Source organism: Musa acuminata, chromosome BXJ1-4 (assembly GCF_036884655.1).
Source record: "Musa acuminata AAA Group cultivar baxijiao chromosome BXJ1-4, Cavendish_Baxijiao_AAA, whole genome shotgun sequence".
Taxonomy (NCBI): Eukaryota; Viridiplantae; Streptophyta; class Magnoliopsida; order Zingiberales; family Musaceae; genus Musa; species Musa acuminata.
Genome location: NC_088330.1, coordinates 44,611,543 through 44,631,603, shown reverse-complemented (window position 1 = coordinate 44,631,603; position 20,061 = coordinate 44,611,543). Strand labels below are relative to the sequence as shown.

The 20,061-nt window shown below is 39.4% G+C and overlaps 3 protein-coding genes across 3 annotated transcripts; 1 reads left to right on the top strand and 2 right to left on the bottom strand.

The window, feature by feature from the left end:
* Positions 1-115: 115 nt before the first annotated feature.
* LOC103982097 (uncharacterized) lies at positions 116-9,814 on the bottom strand. Its single transcript, XM_065180396.1, has 13 exons — positions 9,491-9,814; positions 9,291-9,379; positions 7,877-7,980; positions 6,901-7,067; positions 6,603-6,781; positions 5,010-5,333; positions 4,848-4,912; positions 2,837-2,889; positions 2,567-2,716; positions 1,758-1,842; positions 1,610-1,679; positions 818-958; positions 116-674 (listed from the first exon to the last, which is right to left on the bottom strand). The coding sequence occupies exons 1-13, from the start codon at positions 9,621-9,623 to the stop codon at positions 357-359; spliced, it is 1,878 nt and encodes a 625-aa protein (XP_065036468.1). The 5' UTR covers positions 9,624-9,814; the 3' UTR covers positions 116-356.
* A 1,608-nt stretch (positions 9,815-11,422) lies between these two features.
* Positions 11,423-15,630, top strand: LOC135671952 (uncharacterized). Its single transcript, XM_065180395.1, has 4 exons — positions 11,423-12,021; positions 13,705-13,850; positions 13,926-14,036; positions 14,704-15,630. Exons 1-4 carry the CDS (start codon positions 11,535-11,537, stop codon positions 15,286-15,288), a joined length of 1,329 nt encoding a protein of 442 aa, XP_065036467.1. The 5' UTR covers positions 11,423-11,534; the 3' UTR covers positions 15,289-15,630.
* Positions 15,631-15,948: 318 nt separating this feature from the next.
* Positions 15,949-19,664, bottom strand: LOC135586897 (glucan endo-1,3-beta-glucosidase 1-like). Its single transcript, XM_065180394.1, has 4 exons — positions 19,428-19,664; positions 18,022-19,317; positions 16,617-16,644; positions 15,949-16,284 (listed from the first exon to the last, which is right to left on the bottom strand). The coding sequence occupies exons 1-4, from the start codon at positions 19,564-19,566 to the stop codon at positions 16,128-16,130; spliced, it is 1,620 nt and encodes a 539-aa protein (XP_065036466.1). The 5' UTR covers positions 19,567-19,664; the 3' UTR covers positions 15,949-16,127.
* Between the last annotated feature and the right edge of the window lie 397 nt (positions 19,665-20,061).

The window sequence follows — 20,061 nt, the reverse complement described above, 5'->3', positions numbered from 1 at the left end:
CCTAACCTGCCTGTGATAGGTAGCAATCGGACAAGAGGTGTCTTGTTGTTTGTGGCACATAAGTACATTGTCCTCGCAACAAAGCTTCGCTTCTCAAGAAAGAAACAGTTGCTACTAACATTCGGAACAAGAAACGCCTCAGATGCCTTCAAAAGTTACATCTGAGCTTTCACTGATATATAAAGATTTTGAACCAATCTGAGGGCACCCGTCTTTCTTTTCTTGTGATGGATATGTCAAACATAATAAATCAGACCATGCACATGTAATCAACAATGTACCTTCTTTCGATATTAAACAAATACAAACCCCCCCACCCCCCCTTTTTTTTATAATAACAAATATGAAACTTTTTCTCACACTATCATCCACCCACCATCATCCAAAGTGGACGCAGTAGAAGATTGCTGTGCATTTGATTTTGATGGCTTTTTAGAAAATAAAGACGTTCTTTTGTCGAAAAAGTTGGAGAGTGCATGACCATTTTTCTCCTCTGATTTCTTATCATCCTTGGGTGCTCGTTTCCACAATGGTTGTTTGTCTTTGCCAACGAAATTTAGACTTGGTATCTTGAAGCGCTTCTTTGATTCTCCAGATGATGTTTCGTCAGGTTGTTCCATGGCCTTGATAACCTCTTCCGGTTTGAGGACTATTGCCTCTATGGTTCCATAAACCTATAGGAAGCATTTAATCAGTGACAATGGCTCAGAAAGATGAAACTGATTATTTCTTCAGTCAGCAATGTGTCAGAGATGATCAGTTCGACTTTTTGCCCCTCGAAGATTCTAATACTTCCGAATTTTAACTAAAATCTTACCTTGCATATATCATCCAACTTCTCATTCAAAAGGCCATTTTGGCAAGTAAAGACGATATAGTCTTTGCACTCGGTGTATAATTTGCTCAGGTTGCTATCCACAGGAAGGACCACTTCTGCTATCAGAAGGCCAGCACAAATCTGAAAAATCTCCATACAAGAGCACATCAGAGCTTGCCTTTTAACTGAAAGACGTGACTTGGACTACAAGTGGATCTAGAATCAAGTTTGGTTCCAGAGGTACATTAAGCAAATACATTTTGTAGGAACAAAACCACATTATTAGATGATTGTTCAAAGGCATATAACAATGTTAATTATAAAATAACAATTTCTTTACCATGTGCTATCACAATGGTTATTTTCCACTGTTGCAATCCAAGCCTAATACAATTTAGGCATTGCCAGTAACATTTACCTATTGCGAACTAATAGGTTAGTGGTCACTAGCACAAAATCTACACACGCAATAATCTACTAGTGGAAGACATAACCTGTCTCTTTTATGTTCACCAGTAAAGAATGGTTGCCCTACCATCTGCTATCACAAAATCCATCCTGCAAGACTATCGTGAAGCCTAATGCAGCCCATATGTCGCCAGTAAGAATTCTATTTTGCCAACTAATCAAGATAGTCTTCACTTGAATGCAAACAATTGATAAAAAGTTGATCACATGTTAAAAACTACACTAAAAAAAAATGAAATTTTGCAAAATCGTAGTTTGGAAAAGTTGTATTCTGTGTGGTGGTAGAAAAATTAAAAAGAAAGGATACTATAATATAGAACTTACCACAGAGACAAAAAGCTGCTCAAAGAGCTCAGATGGTTGAATGTCGTCCAAGGCAGTTAAGATGCCTTCACTTCAAAATCAAATGCCTTAATCAGTTGTCATGAACAGTATCAAGTCAAAGATCATTCAGACAAGTTTCTCTACTTACACTGCTAAATCCTCATCAAACAGCGGTGTTTGTTTTACAGCAGGCAATGCTTTGGCAGCTTCCCACAATTCATGCCACAAATTACCTAGAGATGGCCAAAAATATATTTCCCAAGAATGCATTATGCAGATCATCTATAATTACCTTAACAGGAATGCATGGACTACGTCTGCATTATCCTCAGTAAATTGGACTATAGAGCAAAATTAACTTGAGGAGGGTTGACAAAGGAAATTGTGATATACTTGATAGCTAATTGACATCAACCCTTGAAACACTAGCGCCGACATGGAGTCAAAGCAACATGAACTATGACCCAAAGCCTAAAACCTAGAAGTTCAGATGTCAGGCAGGAGATCTGCAAAACTCTCTGCTTTTCAGTTTATTTAATCAGGGGGAGAATGAAAACATGCCTCTACTTTTTGGAAAAAATATTCTGAATGAAGATGCTAAGTTCACTGAAAATAATGATTGAAAGAATATTTAAAATAACAAAAAATTGAGCAACAAAGGTCAGCATATGGAGTACAAAAAATTTCCTAAAATATTTAGCTTTGTCATGTTATCCATTCTAAATAATTCTTCTAATCCAATCCATGTAGAGCAGACACAGTAAAATTTGATGTCCTGTACTAACAGAATATTAGCATGGAACGCAAATTTATTTGTCTTGACTCTTACTATTAATGAGATCCTGCTTGCAACATTGAACAATGTGTGATTCTTCTAGTCTTGTTAATCTAAAGCAACGGATAAAGGACAGCTTGATACATGCATGTTATAACATGTAGATTTTGACAGATGAGTACCTTCCTCCTGCATTCTTCGACTTAGTCGACCTCGTCGAGATGACCCTTCTTCATCAATTGAAAAGTCATTCTGACTGTTTGAGTCCGTGTCCATCCAGTCTGGTGGAGAATGCCATCTTACAAAGTCTTCTAGGATACACCCAGGGTTTGCTGCCTGCTAAATTGTATCTCTGGTGATGTCACACAACTTTATAAACGCATACTGGTATATATCTCATGCTAGGGGAAAAATATTGATCAACATTTAAACTGCTGAAAGGGACTTCAAACTTGCCTTGAAAGCTTGCATGTCAGAGAGGAGTTGGGAACAACCTGGCCCTACACTGAGCACCAAAAGCAAGATAGTATATCAATAAAATTATGTTATTATAGTTAAGTAGAATGAAAGCTCAAGCCTGCAAGTATTCATGCTATAGACAATAATATATATTCATAAGAACTTCGAACACCATCTTCAAAAACAATTAATATAGAACTTTTGATATAGCAAGCTTCTACCAATAAGCACATTCATTGAATCAGTATCATATGATTCATATCAAGTGGGGATCAACTAAAAGTCAAACTAAGGTATTCCACAAAGTGAACCTAGGAAAGGATGTTTTTTTGTATTTAAATGACAAATCATATTATTTTACTATGATTTTAAGAAAGTTTGATCAGTAATTGAGGCTCAAAATAATAATAGTGCAGGAATATTATAATTTATTTCTCATTTGGGAGGTATTTTACAAATGTCATAAGATGCCACTTGACAGCATATTCAACATATCTAATTTAATTTCCTAAATTACTCGAGAAGAAAACAAGAAGTAAGCAAATGAGGGAAAAATTGAAAAAACCAAAATTTGATTTTGGTTTTAGATCACAAATCTTGATAGAAGATTTCATGTCTACAAGAAAGTTTCTCCCCAATATGTGTAGGTGGTAGGAGGCATGCAAGACATCCGGAGGTATGAAATTTTCAATTTTGGGAATCAATCCATGAGGCAGAGTAGATCTGGTATCTATACTTAGATTTTGTCTTTCATATCAACTAATTTCTTCTGGTCTCTATTCTACAAGTATCAAATCCTAGAAACAAAACACTTCCTTTGTTCTAAGAGCTCTTTATGCATTTTTTACTTCATTAGATTACGTATAGGCATGTTTAACAGTTTAAGTATATATAATTGTGCTACATATACATGTACATAAAGATGCCTGTATCTTTGTATGACAAATCAAAGTCCCAAGATAGAATGTTAGATAGCCTCACTCATAAGTGTTTCAAGAAATATAAAATGAAACCATCTTAGTTCATTTTTACCCTTTTCTCTAAAATGAATAAATAGCATGGTGAAAACCATAGGCTTTAGGCCCTTTATAACCTAGTCGCTCGAGGTCCTCAAGACCAACTAAAGCAAAAAATTAGTGTGGATAGAAAACAAAGTCTAGATCAATGAAAGAAGCAGAGAAAATCGAGATAAACATGGGGAAAGAAAAAGAAACAACTTTGACTTCAATCAAGTTGCGGATTTTATTGATACTTCAGATCCAAAGGATCTCTTTACTCCTCTAATTCAGATCAAATAGAAAGAATTCCCCACAAAAGGAGATTGACCAATCCAATTATCTATATATATATATATATATATATATTTATCTATATACAGTTGATCGGTGGATAAGATATATCTGGGTTCTGCATAAATAAATAAATTTCTATATAGCACATCTCGTTCCATGGGGGTTCGTGGGATTCTTTTTTGTATATCTCTCTTCGAAAACCAGGCTTGCAACAGCTTTAAGGATATCATTAAACTTATCCTCGATTGCTCCATGGGTTCTCTAAGCATTTACACTTGCGAGTTCAAAAGTCATGTGATTTTCGTTTTACATAATTGCAGAATGTTTGCTGACCTTGATCACATACGCATGGTAAGAGATTTTTGGAGTTTAGACTATTGTAATGTCATCCAGAATCTTTTCTCTCCTCAAACTTCTTCAAAGATAAGTATAAGAAACAAAATTATGAAGCATCAGCCATGGAAAGGACTAAAAAAAATCGCACAGTGATGCACATGAGCAAATCACACAAGGACCAGAACTTGCAGAAACATTTCAGAAGCATAAAAATAAGTCAAATCAGTAAATAAAACTATATCAGAAATCTAAAGATGACAAATTTAGGGTATTTTTGAAAAAGCAAAAAAAGGAAAAAAAATGGAATATGATAAAACAACTGCTGACATAAAATTGTGGACTAGTGTTCATAAACAATTAAATTACTACCACAGACCTCCCAGTTCGCAACACAAACTCCTCTGTTTCTTTGATAAGTTCTTCTGTTAAAACTGGACCTTCCTGGATAATAAACACAGGTAAAAGATCAAATTACAATCAAATATGAGACTAACAGCTATTAGATTTATTTGAGCATCACTAGAACATACATAAATACCTGTGTTTTTGGAGAAAATATAGGTTCACCAGTTTCTAACATGGTTAAGTTTTCAGATGGATGTACAGCTCCAAGTCTGAGAACATAATCTCCAGTGCTGGTCCTCGCATAAACTTTACAATCTGAAGAGGATCCTTTACTATCACAACTAGCCTCTTTCAATATAGAATCCAGTGATTCTTCAGCAATACATCGGCGTTGTTTCCTGGCAATAGAACAGTTAATAACTTGTAACTGCTGATGCAGGAGACAAGAATTCAAGTCAGGATCTGCATCTAATGGCATTCGAGGTATTGGTTGGCCTTCAGACCATAATTTCCTCAGCTGCAGAAATAAAGAGAAATAACAAACAATTAAGATTAATTTATAAAGCATTCAAGAGACATTTATAATTTTGAACATTTAATCTGTTTTTAAAACCTCCACTAAGGAACTTTTAATAAAAATAAAAATGGTAATATTCGACCGAAATATCCTCAGTTGTAGGTGAGAAAAATCACAACTTAAAAGAACTGAAAGTGTAAAAGTTTATGAAAATACCTCAAAAGATCTTTATGGTGCTAAAATGGGATCGTCTAGATACATAGTATCTGACTTATTATTAATAATAAGACTGTAGGATAAGTCTACTTATTTTCGCTCATGGTTGACACCGCTAGACATCGTAAGGAAATTCCATAGTGCACATCATTCGGTTATGTTTTGAGAAATAAGAGGAGCAAGCATACAGTCTAACTTAAAACTCCAGGAATAAACAAAAGGAACTATGGAGACTAATAACTTATATATGAAAATACAATAGTGAAAGTTTAGCTGTTGGAATAAAAAAACGATAGGAATTTTGGTGACTAATTTCTTTTATGGCAACATTACATGCAAGACTTATCTAGGATGGTTGAAATGTAGGGCATATGAAACCTTGGTATGATTGCCAAGTGCCTTTTAGAAGAAAGATCTACAACTATTCATAATTCTAGCTATGTTTTGTGGGTCAAAAAAAAAAAAAGTTGGGTACATTATCATAACAACATTGTGAAATGACATATCAAAAAGTGCAGAAACAAGGCCTTCAGGTTCAGTTATGATCATGTTCAAAGAAGACCATACACTCCTCATTGATAGGAAAAGTAATTAAAACTTCGATATATATAATGAGATAGGGCATTTTGACTCTTGAACTATATTGTGACATTGCATCCAAAGCTAAAATGATCCAAGTAGCTTATTCTGAATAGTCGGAAAAGATAGCTAGTTATGTTGTTATTGTGCATCTGTGTGAAAACATACTAGCTTTTTGAAGTAAAAATAAGCAACTGCCTATCAACTTATTTTACCAAGGTTATTACAAAATGAGATGTCAAAATTGCTTGTTTTATATGTATGGGAATCATAGTTCAAAACTGATGTGAACCCATAATGATGTATGTCAATAAAAAAAAATGAACTGTATTTTAAGACGAAGTTAATAGGATACTTGAAAGGATTAATTATAAAAACATAAGAAGACATGCTTAAGTTTTTCAACTCCTAAATATTATAAAACTACAATAAAAAACCATCCTACTCCATAACAAGTAAAAGCTAATTAATTACTTCAATAATGATGCTACGCCAAAGCAAAGCCATCTTCTGTAGCGATTTAAAGTCTCCAATAATCAAAGAGAGTTGAACAACAAAACTTTCTGGTGGTGCACCATGAAGATCCTTCAGCAATGTCATCATAGGACTGCCTTCTGTTCCAGATGCACTTTTCCAAGGCAAATATTGTTCCTCTGGAAGTATCTTGTTGATAATTACAATCAAAGTAAAAAATCGTTAGGTAAATTCACAAGTTTCAGAGTTGACATTAAAATAATGTTTTTATCAGAGAACCTAAGTTAAATAACTTTACCTGATTTAAATAGGAGGCACATTGAAGAATTGATTTCCTTATCTTCCTTTTCGCGAAGTACTAGAGATTTCATGACTGAGAAGCTCAAGCCAGTCTTTTCCTTGTTAGATGAGGGATCCACAGAAGACGCCAAAAGATCATTTATGGATTTATGATTCTTCACACTCCTATAGAAGTGGAGTATATTAAGGCATGATAATTGCAGAAGTGAAACAAATTTCACATCGTCAAAGAGAATATAGAAGAAACAGATGCACGATATCCATATCTAAAGAGAGAGTTATTAATAAATTCCCATTTTTACAAAAAAAGATGATAAAACAATTGGATAAGTATTATTCTTTACTGTTTCCTTCATTAATAAAGATGGATCAAAAACTACTAAAAAAAGTAGAAATAAATGTTCCCCTCCATCTTTCCTCAAGCCTTCATACGCCTGGCGATGCTAATAGCTAGGCCACCTGTTTTATTTATGTTTTCTCATTTTGAGTAAAGGATAGCCATACTGTTGCATACCAATTTGCAACCAGAATATACTATGCTACACGGAATCCCAGATTGAATATGGATGTTCAGACATACAAATCAAAATCCCCTAGTTTCTATGGCATACTAGTCAAACCATTCAGTCAGAACACATCAATTGGTCATATAATTATTATGTTCAATTACTATATGTGTTTATGCCCATTAAGCATCTACATTGTTTTCAATATGTAAATCACATGACATTGCATGGATCATTAGCATACTTAAAAATATATTGCTTTAAATTTAATGATTTCATCTCAATCAGTGTATGCTGAGAGTTGTGTCCTCTAATGACGACACATGCCTCCAACAAAATCTTGTGGATATTTTCATTAACATATCTGTAAAAGCTCCATTTGATCATTTAACATGTTCTTTTAGGCATAAATAATCTTCTTATCCATGATAATTTAAGCACGAAACACATTTTTCCAAAATGACTTACTCGATAGCCATAGCTAGTTGTTTTATTACAGAAGATGGAGGAATTCCCAACTTCTTCAGACCACTTGAGCTGCCTTCATTCTTGGAAGAGCTTCTTTCTATCACCTAAAAGTGCAGGGATCAACTTTGTAAGTAGCTGTCACTTACCATTTGTCAATTCCAAAAGGGTAGCAATTAGAGATAAATACCATCGATAGCTTACACTACTGCAGGAAGAACTACTGTAGGCACAAGATTGTCATTCCCAATGTTTACACCCTTCCAGATATTGGCAAGGATGACCAAGCAACTAGAAAATTATATCCAAACGGATGACAACTTTGTCCGGAAGAAATATAAATTCAAATAAATAATTCCAATTCCTAGTTTTCTATGTTCTGCATGCATGTTGGAAATCCTGCATGCATAAAAATTCTTATGAATCTTTTCTAATGTGTTTCAATTGGTTATTGAATATAATTGTTTGAACTGAAAACATGCTGGTAAAGTTCATGTTACATATTGTCCTTGATTCTTTTTAGAATACCATGCCTACTAATTCCATAGATACCTCAACAGAATAACAACTTCATTTTGTTTATTTCTATCACTTCCAAAATCTGTTGCTATTAACTACTACATTTCAATGTTATCTCTGAAACCAACAGTGGCTCCTAAAGAATACTTGGATATCCCCAATGTCCTTGTATTGTGGGATGCTAGAAATCTCCAAGATTTATGTTACTAGCATGCTACATTCTGGAACACTGCATACTCTCTTCCGTGAATTACTTTGTGGTAACTGAAGAAGAGGTGACCTTTCAGAAGAGTGCACAAACTTGATGCATAAACAGCTATCGAGAAGAGTAGGAACATATAAACAGAATCAGACATATAGTTAGTAGCATGGACGCTATTCCACTGATAGTAGGCATCATGCAGCACAACTATGCAATGTTTAACAGCCCACAGAAGGAAGGTTATCCGATGAACAATAAGATGAAGGGCCAGCTTGCTTTAGCTATGGCTTCTCCAATCGAGCACGTCACAACTCTCATTTCCGAAGCTAATTTTTCTACAAAACAAGCCCCCTTATATTTCTTGAATAAGGACAATCAAGTAACAAAGGCATCAAATCGATAGAAACGATAAAGAAGTACAACCTCCAAATATAGAATCAATGTGCACGGTATAAGCAACAGCCCACAAGCAAGGTCAGATGTAAGAGACATCTTCCATCAATTTTACCAGTATGAATCCTAAAGATTAGCATCGGATCCATTGTGTAGGTCAATCAAGACGACTCACTGGACCATGTCAAGATCATAACCTCGAACTTTTTAACTCATAAACCCATCCAAAGAAACAAAATCTGAAGAAATCGTATACGAAGATCCTTCAAGAAACCGAGTTTTTTTACGCCAGTCATGACTTACCTCCTGCTGGGATCTGTTGGAAGCGTCGTTTGCATCAACTTCTTGATCCGTAAATTTCTTCGGCCCCTTCTGGGACTGCCCATCGCTCTCTACGCCAGGTTAAATCAGATTCGAAGGGAAAAAGCAAAAAAAAGAAAACCATCAATCAGCATGAATCGAATTGAAATTCCGAATACAAGAGCGGGGAAGGGCGACACGACCTCGATCGATCTTGAGGTCGGCTTTGATGTCAGTGAGAACCTTCTCGGCCTTGGCCGCCGCGGAGTGGAGAGCCGTTTTGGCCCTGGAGACGAGGGAAAGAGACGACGGAGGCGGAGGAGGGGGAAGTTCCATTGGATCGATCGAAAACGAAGCAAGAAAAGGGTCAAAGACGGATCAAATACTAGGAGGAGTTAGCCATCAACCAAGACGAGGCAAGGCAAGAGGAATCATCATCAAAGAACAGAGGATGGAATAAGAGAGAAGAAATGGTAACGTTCGGTGGCGATCGAGGGAGGCAGTACTGGGAAGCAATATTTGATTGGAAACGATGGGATGGGTAATGTTTTCATCGGTCGTACATACACCATGGGCGAAAAATAATAATAATAATAATAATAATAATAATTATTATTATTATTATTATTATTATTATTTCTAAAAAAATATTATTTCTAAAATCTCTTTAAGAAAACTTTATGTTATTACTTGCGAATTTTCAAAAAAGTATATATTAAACAGTATTTTTATTTATTTCTGGGAAAATTTCAATAGTAAAAGAGAGAATAGGAAGATCCAAAGAGAATTCCAAACTGCTCGTGCTTTTAAGTTGTCAAATGAAGTAAAATCTTCAAGACGGTAGAAATGATCAATTCTCATATTGTATTATAAAAAATCATAGATCCATGTAATATTTTTTTGACATTCGAGTTTCTAAATTGGTCCAAAATGCCTAATAAAATTTTATGTTAGAGAAAATATTTTCTAATATACGATACATTGTTTTTGTCTAAAATAAAAAATTAGTACATCACAAAGAATGATCGATGTAATAGATCTAAAAATTTAAGGAAAGACTTTAATTAGATTCAATTATACTAATCATAGGTGTCTTGTAAGTCAAATGATATATATATTTTTTACTTATTATTATTTATTTAATATTTTTAAAAATTTTATTTATTGTATATATTGTAATGTTGTTTGACATATACAATATCATCAAAAACTGTAAATACTACATCGAGATTAGGATTCTTCTTACTATGAGTTCACTAGAATTAAAAAAATTATTTTTCGAAATCTAATGAACTAATATAATAGTAAAATGAGTTATAACATATTCTCTTCCATAAAATACAGTACGAAATAGATAGTTTTTCAAAGATATTAATATAAGAAAAGATGAAAAATAAGAAGAACACCAGCAATCCTCATATGGAATAAAATAGAAAAAGAAGAAGATGGACATGAAGAAAATTTTGTTTGCTTTTCCAATGAGATCAAGACTTATACGATGACAGCATCTTATCACTTTTGTAGGTCTCCTTATTAAACCAGTAGTGAACCATCTCAACCCAAATTTATTAGCAAAGTTTTACTGAATCGATGATCCAAAAAGTCAAATTGTTTTGAACGAAAAATCAAATGACTTGGCTGTCTAAGAATAAATGATAAAATGACTCGTCAAAATATTTCGTTCGGATAATTTTCAAAGTTGAAACACTGTAAAAAAAAAAGGAGTGTAGGTTATGAGTTTTTTTTATAATTCATCTATATTATTATTATTATTATTATTATTATTATTATTATTATTATTATTATTATCCCAACCCGTCCATCGTCACCGACGCACGTGCCGGCTCGTAATGGTCTCACGGTGGGGCTCCCACGTGAACACAGCCACTGTTGCGATCGCAAAGGAAATAGGCGTGCGGTGCGGCCGCCGCTCCCAAACGGAGCATGCGATAAACGTTTTTTATGGGCGTCCTGCGGTCGTGAGTTGACTCGTCAGGGAATTAAAGTGGATGGCTCGTGTTCAAATGGGCCCCCACTCACTATATTGGGCCTAAGCTTCGACTTAACGAATAATAAGTGGGCTTCTTAACAGGCTCTGCCCCAACTTCTCCCGAAATGACCCTCTCATCCGTCGGCCTTCCTCTTCCTCTCCTCGGCGTTCCTTTCCGGCTTCCTCCGAGAAGCGTCTTTGCATTCCAAAAACCTAAATTTTCCCCTAATCTTCTTCTTCGTCAAGTAGAAAATAAAATGGCCTCCTCCTCTTCTTGTTCTTGGACCTGCAACAGGTGCACCTTCGTTAACCCTCCCTCCCAGAAATCTTCCTGCCAAATCTGCCTCTCCCCCATCCCCATCCCTTCTTCTTTGCCTTCTTCTTCGTCGTCTTCTGTTACTAGTGAAGTCTTCCGATGGTCGTGCCGTGCCTGTACCTTCTCCAACCCGGCCGCCGCTGCCGCTTGCGAGGTCTGCGGCACAACAGCCGCCTTGCCCTCGCCTTCCTCCGCCTCCCGCTTGGCCTCCCTGCTGTCGGACTTGGAACCCGAGCCCCACGAGCTCGCCCACCCCGACATTGGCCGCGTCTTTCTCCCCCTCCTGCGTTGCGGCGCCAAGCGCCCTCCCCCCAGCACCAGCCCCGAAACAAAGCTGCGTCGCGCCGCCACGTCCCACAAGCTTCCCAGGGCCCACGAGGAGCAGCAGAAGCAGCAAGTGGCCGTGAATGCCCCTTCACCTGCCTTGGGTTGGCTTTCTTTCCTTCTTTGTTGATCGTTCTTGTTTCTTACCATCCTTTTGTTTTGCTTGACGGCATTGTGTTGCTCGTCCTTAGGGTTCTATGGACACATATTAGGTGTAAGATTGTGACCAAAACATATCGATGCGGCTTATGTTTGATGTTTTAATATAACGTGGATGAGAAAAGATAGAAATCTGTTGGTCACTTGTTTATATCTGCTACTGCTGCTTGGAGAACTGAATAGAGGGGTTAAAAAGACAAGTTGAGGACTCGGTGGCGTTGAGGAAAGAGTGGAGTTTTTTATGATGGATGGACTCGGTTGCGATTCTTTATGTTGGATGCCAGTAATGTGATAGAAAGATTTAATGAAAGCAGGATGTGATTTACACTGGATAAGGTTATCTAAACAGGTCTGGTAAGCTAATGTAGATGTGGGTTTCACAATCATGGCATAGCTCTCTAAAGGTATATTAAACCCTGTGTCATCCAAGAAGATATTTTTTGCCGAATTTCATCTTAGTTAGGTTTAGTATGCTACTTATATGATATTAACACTTGCATAACTCATCATTTGATAAACATATAATTGATTAGAAGAAATGTGAGATTCATTAACCTTTTTCTTTTTCAGGCTTCGAATAGCTTCTTTTGTGCTAATATTCAGAAGTTTTGCCTCATCCAAAAGCATACTCAGATGAGATGCAAAACATGTGTATATCATTGCTGAACATTTCCAAAAATGAATAATCTTCTCTAGATGTTGCTGGAAAAGGTTGATATTAACTAAATTTAGACCGGAAGTCAAAATGAGTATTCTGAATGGCCAGGAATTCTGTTTCCAGGGTTCGTAAGCAAAGTTCATATAATTAACACACGATACGTATGTGGCACTTATATAGTGCATTTGGGCAGGACAAGATATTCTTCTCAATGAGGAGATCCATGTCTGTAAGTGGCAGAGCTTAAACTTTAGTCAAGTATTTTAATCGATAAATACGAAACAGAAGTACTATCATGGAAGCCCAAGTGTGATACATGGCCATGGTCTGCATGTCCAGATTACTGGATGGTTAATGTTGTAATGAGGTGCTAATGCTTCTTGACTTGGTCTGTGCCTATAAAGACATATCGTGAATGATTATTTTAACTAGAAGTTATTATGGAGAATATTTTTGTCCTTCCACTATCAAAGCTAAACTAAAATCTAATAATATGAGTGGTTAGATCCTGAGCGGCTGTGGTGGATATATAGTTGGAGCAAGAAGATGAGTTGCAAGTTAGTCATTGAGATTTTCTTTTTTGGCAAATACATAATACCTGACAATTGTGCTAGCCAACCACGTCCTGTATGCATAGGTTTCTCTGGAAAGGTTTTACAGTTATATTTCTTACAGGGTTAAAGAAATATCATCATGTACAATCCTGATCAAATCTATCCTTAGCATTTTTTTTTCATGATGTATAACCGGTAAGCAATACATATTTCATGTTAGGCTGTGCAATGTTCTGTCATCAAGAAATGTTCTGATGGATGGTTGAAGATGTACTCTGAGATTATGAAATTTCTCCGGCATATAAATTGCCAAACAAGTCACTCAATTATTTCTCGACTATAAAAAAATTGGAGATTCTATTTTTCTTTCTGTTGAGGCTATCAGAAGCTGACGCTTTTAATGCTGTTTTTCACAGGAAATGTAGGCGAGAATCCAAAGAGGTGCATCATAAAAATTTTGAGCTATAATGTCTGGTTCCGTGAGGACCTGGAACTATGTAGGCGAATGCAAGCTCTTGGTGATCTTATTGAGCAAAACTCACCAGATTTCATATGTCTGCAGGTCTGATTACTTCTCTTAGATCATTAACAACTCTGATCTTTAGCAGCAATGTTAGTTATGACTTTTACCATGCAGGAGGTCACACCAAGTATTTATGAGATCTTCCGAGAATCAAACTGGTTGAAACATTACAAATGTTCAGTGCCACAGCACCTGGCTGCTGAGAGACCATATTTCTGCATGCAGGTTTGATTTCATGGTTTGCACCATATATTCTTTTGTGCTGTTAAGTAAATTTTAGGCCACCTTTTTGTTTTTGTCTTCAAGTTGTCTTATATTTCTGGAGCAACTAGGTCTAATACTCTGACTACGAGCAATGAAGTGATAAACTATTAATTCATTTATATGTTTTTAGCTTTTCTGATTATAGTAGCTATTAATATGCACACATAAATATATCGGATTCAATTTATGAACTGATAATATTTGAAATGTTAACTTTACCACCTCTGACTTCATTTGTTTGATCAGAAAATTTGTCTAAATTTAATAATCATAGCTCATGACTGTTTTTTCACTGTAGATAATTATCTTCATGTGTTCATTATCATAATCAGCTAATATTCACTTTCATGAATGCATTTTTATCTCAACACATGCATTACCTGTTATGACATTTTCATTATGTGTTTGCAGTTTCTTTTGTTCCTATTTATTTGGTGATTCAGCTACAGTGCTAGTTCATGTATTGTTATAAATAGATTTCCATATAAGTATCATTGCTAATGCCTTGTTCTGTTTCTTTCTTTCTGATGGCGTGTTCTATGCCTTGTGTTCTTTGCTTTTCTCTTGTTGTCAAACTTGGATGTGCTTAAATTTTACAGAAGTTTTAACCTTGTTGTATTTGTCACAGATGAGTAAGCTGCCCATGAAGGGATTTAGCTGCATTCCATTCACCAATTCAGTGATGGGAAGAGAGCTATGCTTAGCTGATATTGATGTTGGAGGGAGCAAAAAGCTCATCGTTGCCACTAGTCACCTTGAAAGCCCCTGTCCTGCACCTCCACGTTGGGACCAAATGTACAGTAAAGAACGTGTAGCTCAAGCAAAGGAGGCCATCAACCTTCTCAAAGATTCACCAAATGCAATATTTGCGGGCGACATGAACTGGGATGACAAGTTGGATGGTGCATTTCCTCTACCTGATGGGTGGATTGATGCTTGGCCGGAGCTAAGACCTGGGGAAAATGGTTGGACTTATGATACCAAGGCCAACCAGATGTTGTCAGGCAACCGGACTTTGCAGAAGAGGCTGGATAGATTCATGTGTAACTTGCATGATTTCAAGGTTGATGGCATCGAAATGATAGGGGTGGAGGCTATACCAGGTCTATCCTACTGCAAGGAGAAGAAAGTGAGAAAGGTGTTCAAGAAGCTGGTCCTTCCGGTATTGCCTAGTGATCATTATGGGTTGCTCTTAACCATCTCTAGCCTGTGATCTTATAGAATGCAAACTCAGAACTAGAGGAACAAGCCTGCTCATAAGATGCAGCATTTTGTAGGATTCTCTCCCATCTCCTCCTCTTTTTGGTGCTTTGATAAAGTAACATGGACGAATGGTTAGTCATCCAATTTTGGATATGTGCATTGCTCCATAGCTTGATGTATACTGCATCCTTCTACGGAGTCTGGTCACATAATCAAATCTATGCTCTCGCAAAGAGGATTAGAAAATGGAAATCGGATGCATTTAGAGATTTTTTGCCCAAAAGATCATGGTGTAAATCTAGATTGTTTGATCATGAAATGTGGAAAACCAGGTTGATGCTCTGTTCATCAATGTTACCTTGTATTGTTTGTTTCCACAATCACTGCTACTAGTTGATAGTACTACTCTTGAGAGTTATGATTCCTGGAATCTGGAAACACAAATATGCAGCTTTGTTTTCTTCATGATGGGTACCATAGATTGCTTCAGTCATGACAGTACTAACTCCAAGTGCCAATATCATACGATTTACGGCCAGCTGGATTTTGCCATATTTTGCTTGAATCAGATCTAATTGGCACCTTCGGCGTAGTTTTAGACTGCCGCTTTCTTTGCTGGCTTGGAATGCACTATGGAAGAGTTATTTTTCCAAACTAAACTACTCGAAAAGAGAAGAATGACGACGTCTTATTACCGAAAGAACAAATATTACAGAAGGTGCGAGGAAAATCGATTTGAAGGGCTTTACAAAATCGCCAGAGAGATTGGTTGTTATCGCCGAACAAGAACTCGCTTGCAAGTTTGTCGAAGATTCTCTTCTTCCTTGACGGTCATCAAGTCCGAAAATTTCATATCGAGACACAAACTACTAGCAGTATCGAGTTTAAGATCATAGGAACAATGTGTTCATACAATCTTCCTTTTCCTAGTCTCGATCTCGGGGACACCACAGCCTTACTGGATTCGGCCTTGTTCGTTCCTGCTCCTGTGGCATTCCTCTGTTTGCTGCACAGCACACAACAACAAAAGTCCATATTCAATGACCATAGAACATTAGAATTTGGCCATCTAACAAGTCACCCATAAGATTTTTTCTTGTGTTGTGAAATTTATTTAGAGTCGTTTTTCGCTTTTCTCTGTCTCTTGTTCTTCCTTGGGGGACTTTCAAGATTTTTCTTCTTTTTCAAACCATGTTGGTGTGTGTGACTGCATGGTCTTGCATGCTTCGACATGAAGTTGCAGGAAGAAATGCCAAGAGAAAGGAATCGTTGAAGCCACTACTAAATCGTTGGCTAAAGATAAAAAAAAAAAAAAAGGAGGTCGCTAAGGTTCCTCACCTTCCAGGAAAGATGCATTTCCCATGGCCTGCAAAACAACATGCTTGCGTTCTCAGCGATCCACAGGGCAACACAATCTTTATAGCAAAAAAGACAGATCGATAAACTAATTTCTTTGTAGCAATAAGAAGGAAGACATGTGCTGACAAAGCAAAAGCAACTACAGACTACATCTAAAAAGCATGCATGAGAAGGAGTCGCAATCATTTACCATTCGAGACTTCCGGTAACACGAGATGCATAGAACTACCACGGAGCGGTATCGCTCGCATGTCTCAGTTATCGGGAAAAAAGATCTCATCAGAACCCTAAATCAGAAAGAAAAAAAAGGCAAAAAAGATGGATTCTATCTCAGAATAGTTTGTTCGATATATCATACGGTCAAATACGATGGTTCTTCCCCTCAGAACTGTGACAAGGGATGGGGATTAGATCGTTGTTTGCAAATGATAGTAAAAAGGTCACAACACCGCTGCCTCTATCTCCTCTCCTCTCCTCCAGACATACATGATGATGAGTCTTCTCAACCATCGCCTCCTCCTATATACGGTGAAACAATAACATCCTGTTACGAGGAAACACGTTGCTAAATGATGAGCTTCTGCGGCACCAAATCATTCTGTGCTCGCTTCCGTGTTTCGCCGCTTAACCATAAAAATGCATTAATGGTGCCGCTGTGCAGTGGCACGGCAACACCACCTGAGTGGGACTCTCGGACCGAGTCATAGGAACAGAGCTTCCAGAAGAAACTTCTCCGGGTAGGTTGCAATCAATATATTAAGCAATGGTAGGACCAGGACAACCCCTTACCGAGAAGCAATTGTCTCTCCTGAAATCTAATTTAGGCTGTTGAAGGATCGATCGAGGACCACACCGAGTCAGGTGGAAGATGCCTCTGCAAGCGAACGCTTCTGACGCGCTACCTTCACCGGCAGCAGTGTAATCTAATATGAAGTCAATTCCACGAAGAAGAATTCTATGGACGAGAAGCCACTAGGATTCACGTGAACCATACTAAACCATGTCTAGAATAATGGAATGGTGACACTGGAAAGTTTGCGATGCCTTCAGAACTAGTCCGATCCGAGCAGCTTCCTTCATTCTGCAGTCTAAATGATTCCTTCTTCGGATTTGCCTTCCGATGCAAGGGGTAACAGACAAAATTTACAGCAGACTACTCTGCTCTGACTTCACTGTCCCATGACCCGCCTACTCTCTCTCATGCTCGCCTCATTCTCCCTTCGGCACCCCGCTGAACTTTTGACCGCTGTACTTGGATACGGCATTAATGCTAATTGGTTCATGCTAATCACAAGCTACTGGTAAGGTAAAAAGCATAGAAAGACTGTACTGATGAAGGTTTCGGGAAGGAAAATGACAAAGAGGAGCTAATTGACTGGCTCACTTGGGTCGGTGGTGGTGATCATGGCAACGCCCTGGAAGAAGCAGGAACCGGCGGCCTTGCCCTGCATCTGGTAATAGCTGTCGAAGGCGTACGAGGCGTGGCTCCTCACGTCGTTGGGCTGGTAGCAGCTCTCCCCGGGCTGTATCTCCGAGCAGTTGGCCCGACCCGGTCCGCATGCCCAGTCCAGCGCCGCCTGCAGCGACCGTCGGTCCGCTTCCTCCGCCGCCACGCAGTACGTCCGGTTCGTGGTGTCGTTGGCCAGGAATCCCCCCGCCCCGGCCACGTTGAGCAGGTACGCCGGCGTCCCGTTCCCGTAGAAGAGTCCCCAGTGGGCCTCCGACAACGGTCCCGGGCGCAGGTCCTCGTCGAACAGCTCGTAGATGTAGACGCTGGGGGTGGCCTCCGGGCGCAGCGGCGTGCCGCGGCGGTCGAGCATGTGGCGGATGAGGTTGGAGGTGTAGGTGCTGGCGTAATTGGCGGTGGCGTAGGGCTCGTCGCGGCGGGAGCCGTTATGGGGCCACCCGGTCTCGGTGATGAGCACGGGCACGCCGGTGAAGTTGAGGTTGCGCATGGAGACGTACGCAGCGTCGACCATGGCGTCGAGCACGTTGGTGTAGTGGAGGAGCGTGTTGGGATCGATCTCCTCGAGGGACGGGGAAAGCGGCTTGAACAGGGCGTTGTCCAGGGGCACGGCGCCGCGGCTCTGCACGAAGGCGTAGTAAGGGTAGAGGTTGAGCATGAGAGGAGAGGCCGTGTCGGCGAGGAACCGGAGGAGGGGGAGGAAGAAGGAGTTGGCCAGGGTCTGGTTGAAGTAAGCCTGCGAGGGTGGAAACGGGTCGAGGACGACTGAGAAGGGCAGCGGGGTGGAGACAGGGATGGAGGAGAGGTTGGCGGCGGCGAGGGCGGCGGAGAGCGAGCGGAGGGCCGGGAGGAGGAGCGGGAGGGCGGACGGCAGCGCCGCAGGGACCTCGTCGCCCACGGCCACCGCCGAGATGGGGGTGGCCGGGTGGAAGGGGAGGACGTGGCGGGCGACCCAGGCGTCGGCGGTGGCCGGGGACGAGCCCAGGGCGAGGAGCTGGTTGTTGGGCACGCCGACGGCCACGGAGACGCCAGCGCCAGCGAGGGCGGAGAGGATGCCCGGGTCGGCGTCGTAGAGGCGGACGTGCTTGATCTGCTGCGCCTTGAGGAAGGTCGCGAGGTCCGCCGGCGGGAGCAGGTCCGTCAGGTCGGTGCCGATGTTAACGCCGATGAACGGCTCCGCCGTTCCAATATTCGCCGCCGCCGCCGCTGGTATGACTACAAAAGCGCATCACGCAAAAGGCAACCTGAATCAGAACACGATGAGAATTCCAGCTAAAGAATTGAAGTGGTGCATGAAGGTGATACTGATCAGCTCAATCAAATACCAGCAATGACAGAATGGAAGAGTAGGAGGTGGAGGAGAGCGAGGAAAGTGAACGGATTTGCTCCCATGGGATTTCTCTTGAGTTTGGAGGTTGGATTCGGCTTGGAATTGTTGGTGTTCGGAAGACATGTTGGCTGCATTATTTTTCTTGGAAGAAGTTGGTTTGTTCTTGTTGGTAGGAGTTGGTGTCGAATTGTTCTTTTTTTTTACATGTCGAAGCTATGTTTTTTTCTTATTTTCTTTTACTCGCTACCTTTGTCCATCCTGTTTGGCCTGTGAGCAGAAGCAGAAATAGACCGGAAGAAGAGGATGCTGGAGGGTGGTAGAGAGAGAGAGAGAGAGAGTGAGAGAGGTGACGACAAGGTGAGGACAAACACTACTGGGGGTTTGCTTTCGAGCGGGGGCAAATGTTTCTTCATCGGGAGTTGCATTTTACCTTGTCTTTTGCACTCTTGGGAAGAATTGAAGTTGAAGTGAGACATTCTGGTGATGTTAGCGGCGCAATAGATTCCTCTGGCTTCGTCTAGTGTTGGGGAAATTGATTGAGATGCAGCAACCGTATGAATGTTTGGATGGAGTTCACAAGTTAGTGAGACTTGATGTTATTGCTCAACCACAGCTAGAAGATGTGGTGG

Bases quoted from the DNA above. Each gene is read 5' to 3' on its own strand.
- LOC103982097 (XM_065180396.1), bottom strand. From the start codon at position 9,623: ATGGAACTTCCCCCTCCTCCGCCTCCGTCGTCTCTTTCCCTCGTCTCC. The intron at 4,913-5,009 runs GTATTTATGTAT...TTTATTATCCAG, and splicing joins TATTTTCTCCAAAAACACAG to GAAGGTCCAGTTTTAACAGA. The intron at 1,680-1,757 runs GTAAGTAGAGAA...TTGATTTTGAAG, and splicing joins TTTGATGAGGATTTAGCAGT to TGAAGGCATCTTAACTGCCT.
- LOC135671952 (XM_065180395.1), top strand. From the start codon at position 11,535: ATGGCCTCCTCCTCTTCTTGTTCTTGGACCTGCAACAGGTGCACCTTC. The intron at 12,022-13,704 runs GTTGGCTTTCTT...TGTTTTTCACAG, and splicing joins TGCCCCTTCACCTGCCTTGG to GAAATGTAGGCGAGAATCCA. The intron at 13,851-13,925 runs GTCTGATTACTT...TTTACCATGCAG, and splicing joins CAGATTTCATATGTCTGCAG to GAGGTCACACCAAGTATTTA.
- LOC135586897 (XM_065180394.1), bottom strand. From the start codon at position 19,566: ATGCAGCCAACATGTCTTCCGAACACCAACAATTCCAAGCCGAATCCA. The intron at 16,645-18,021 runs GTGAGCCAGTCA...GTTGTTTTGCAG, and splicing joins GATCACCACCACCGACCCAA to GCCATGGGAAATGCATCTTT. The intron at 16,285-16,616 runs GTGAGGAACCTT...TGTGCTGTGCAG, and splicing joins AAATGCATCTTTCCTGGAAG to CAAACAGAGGAATGCCACAG.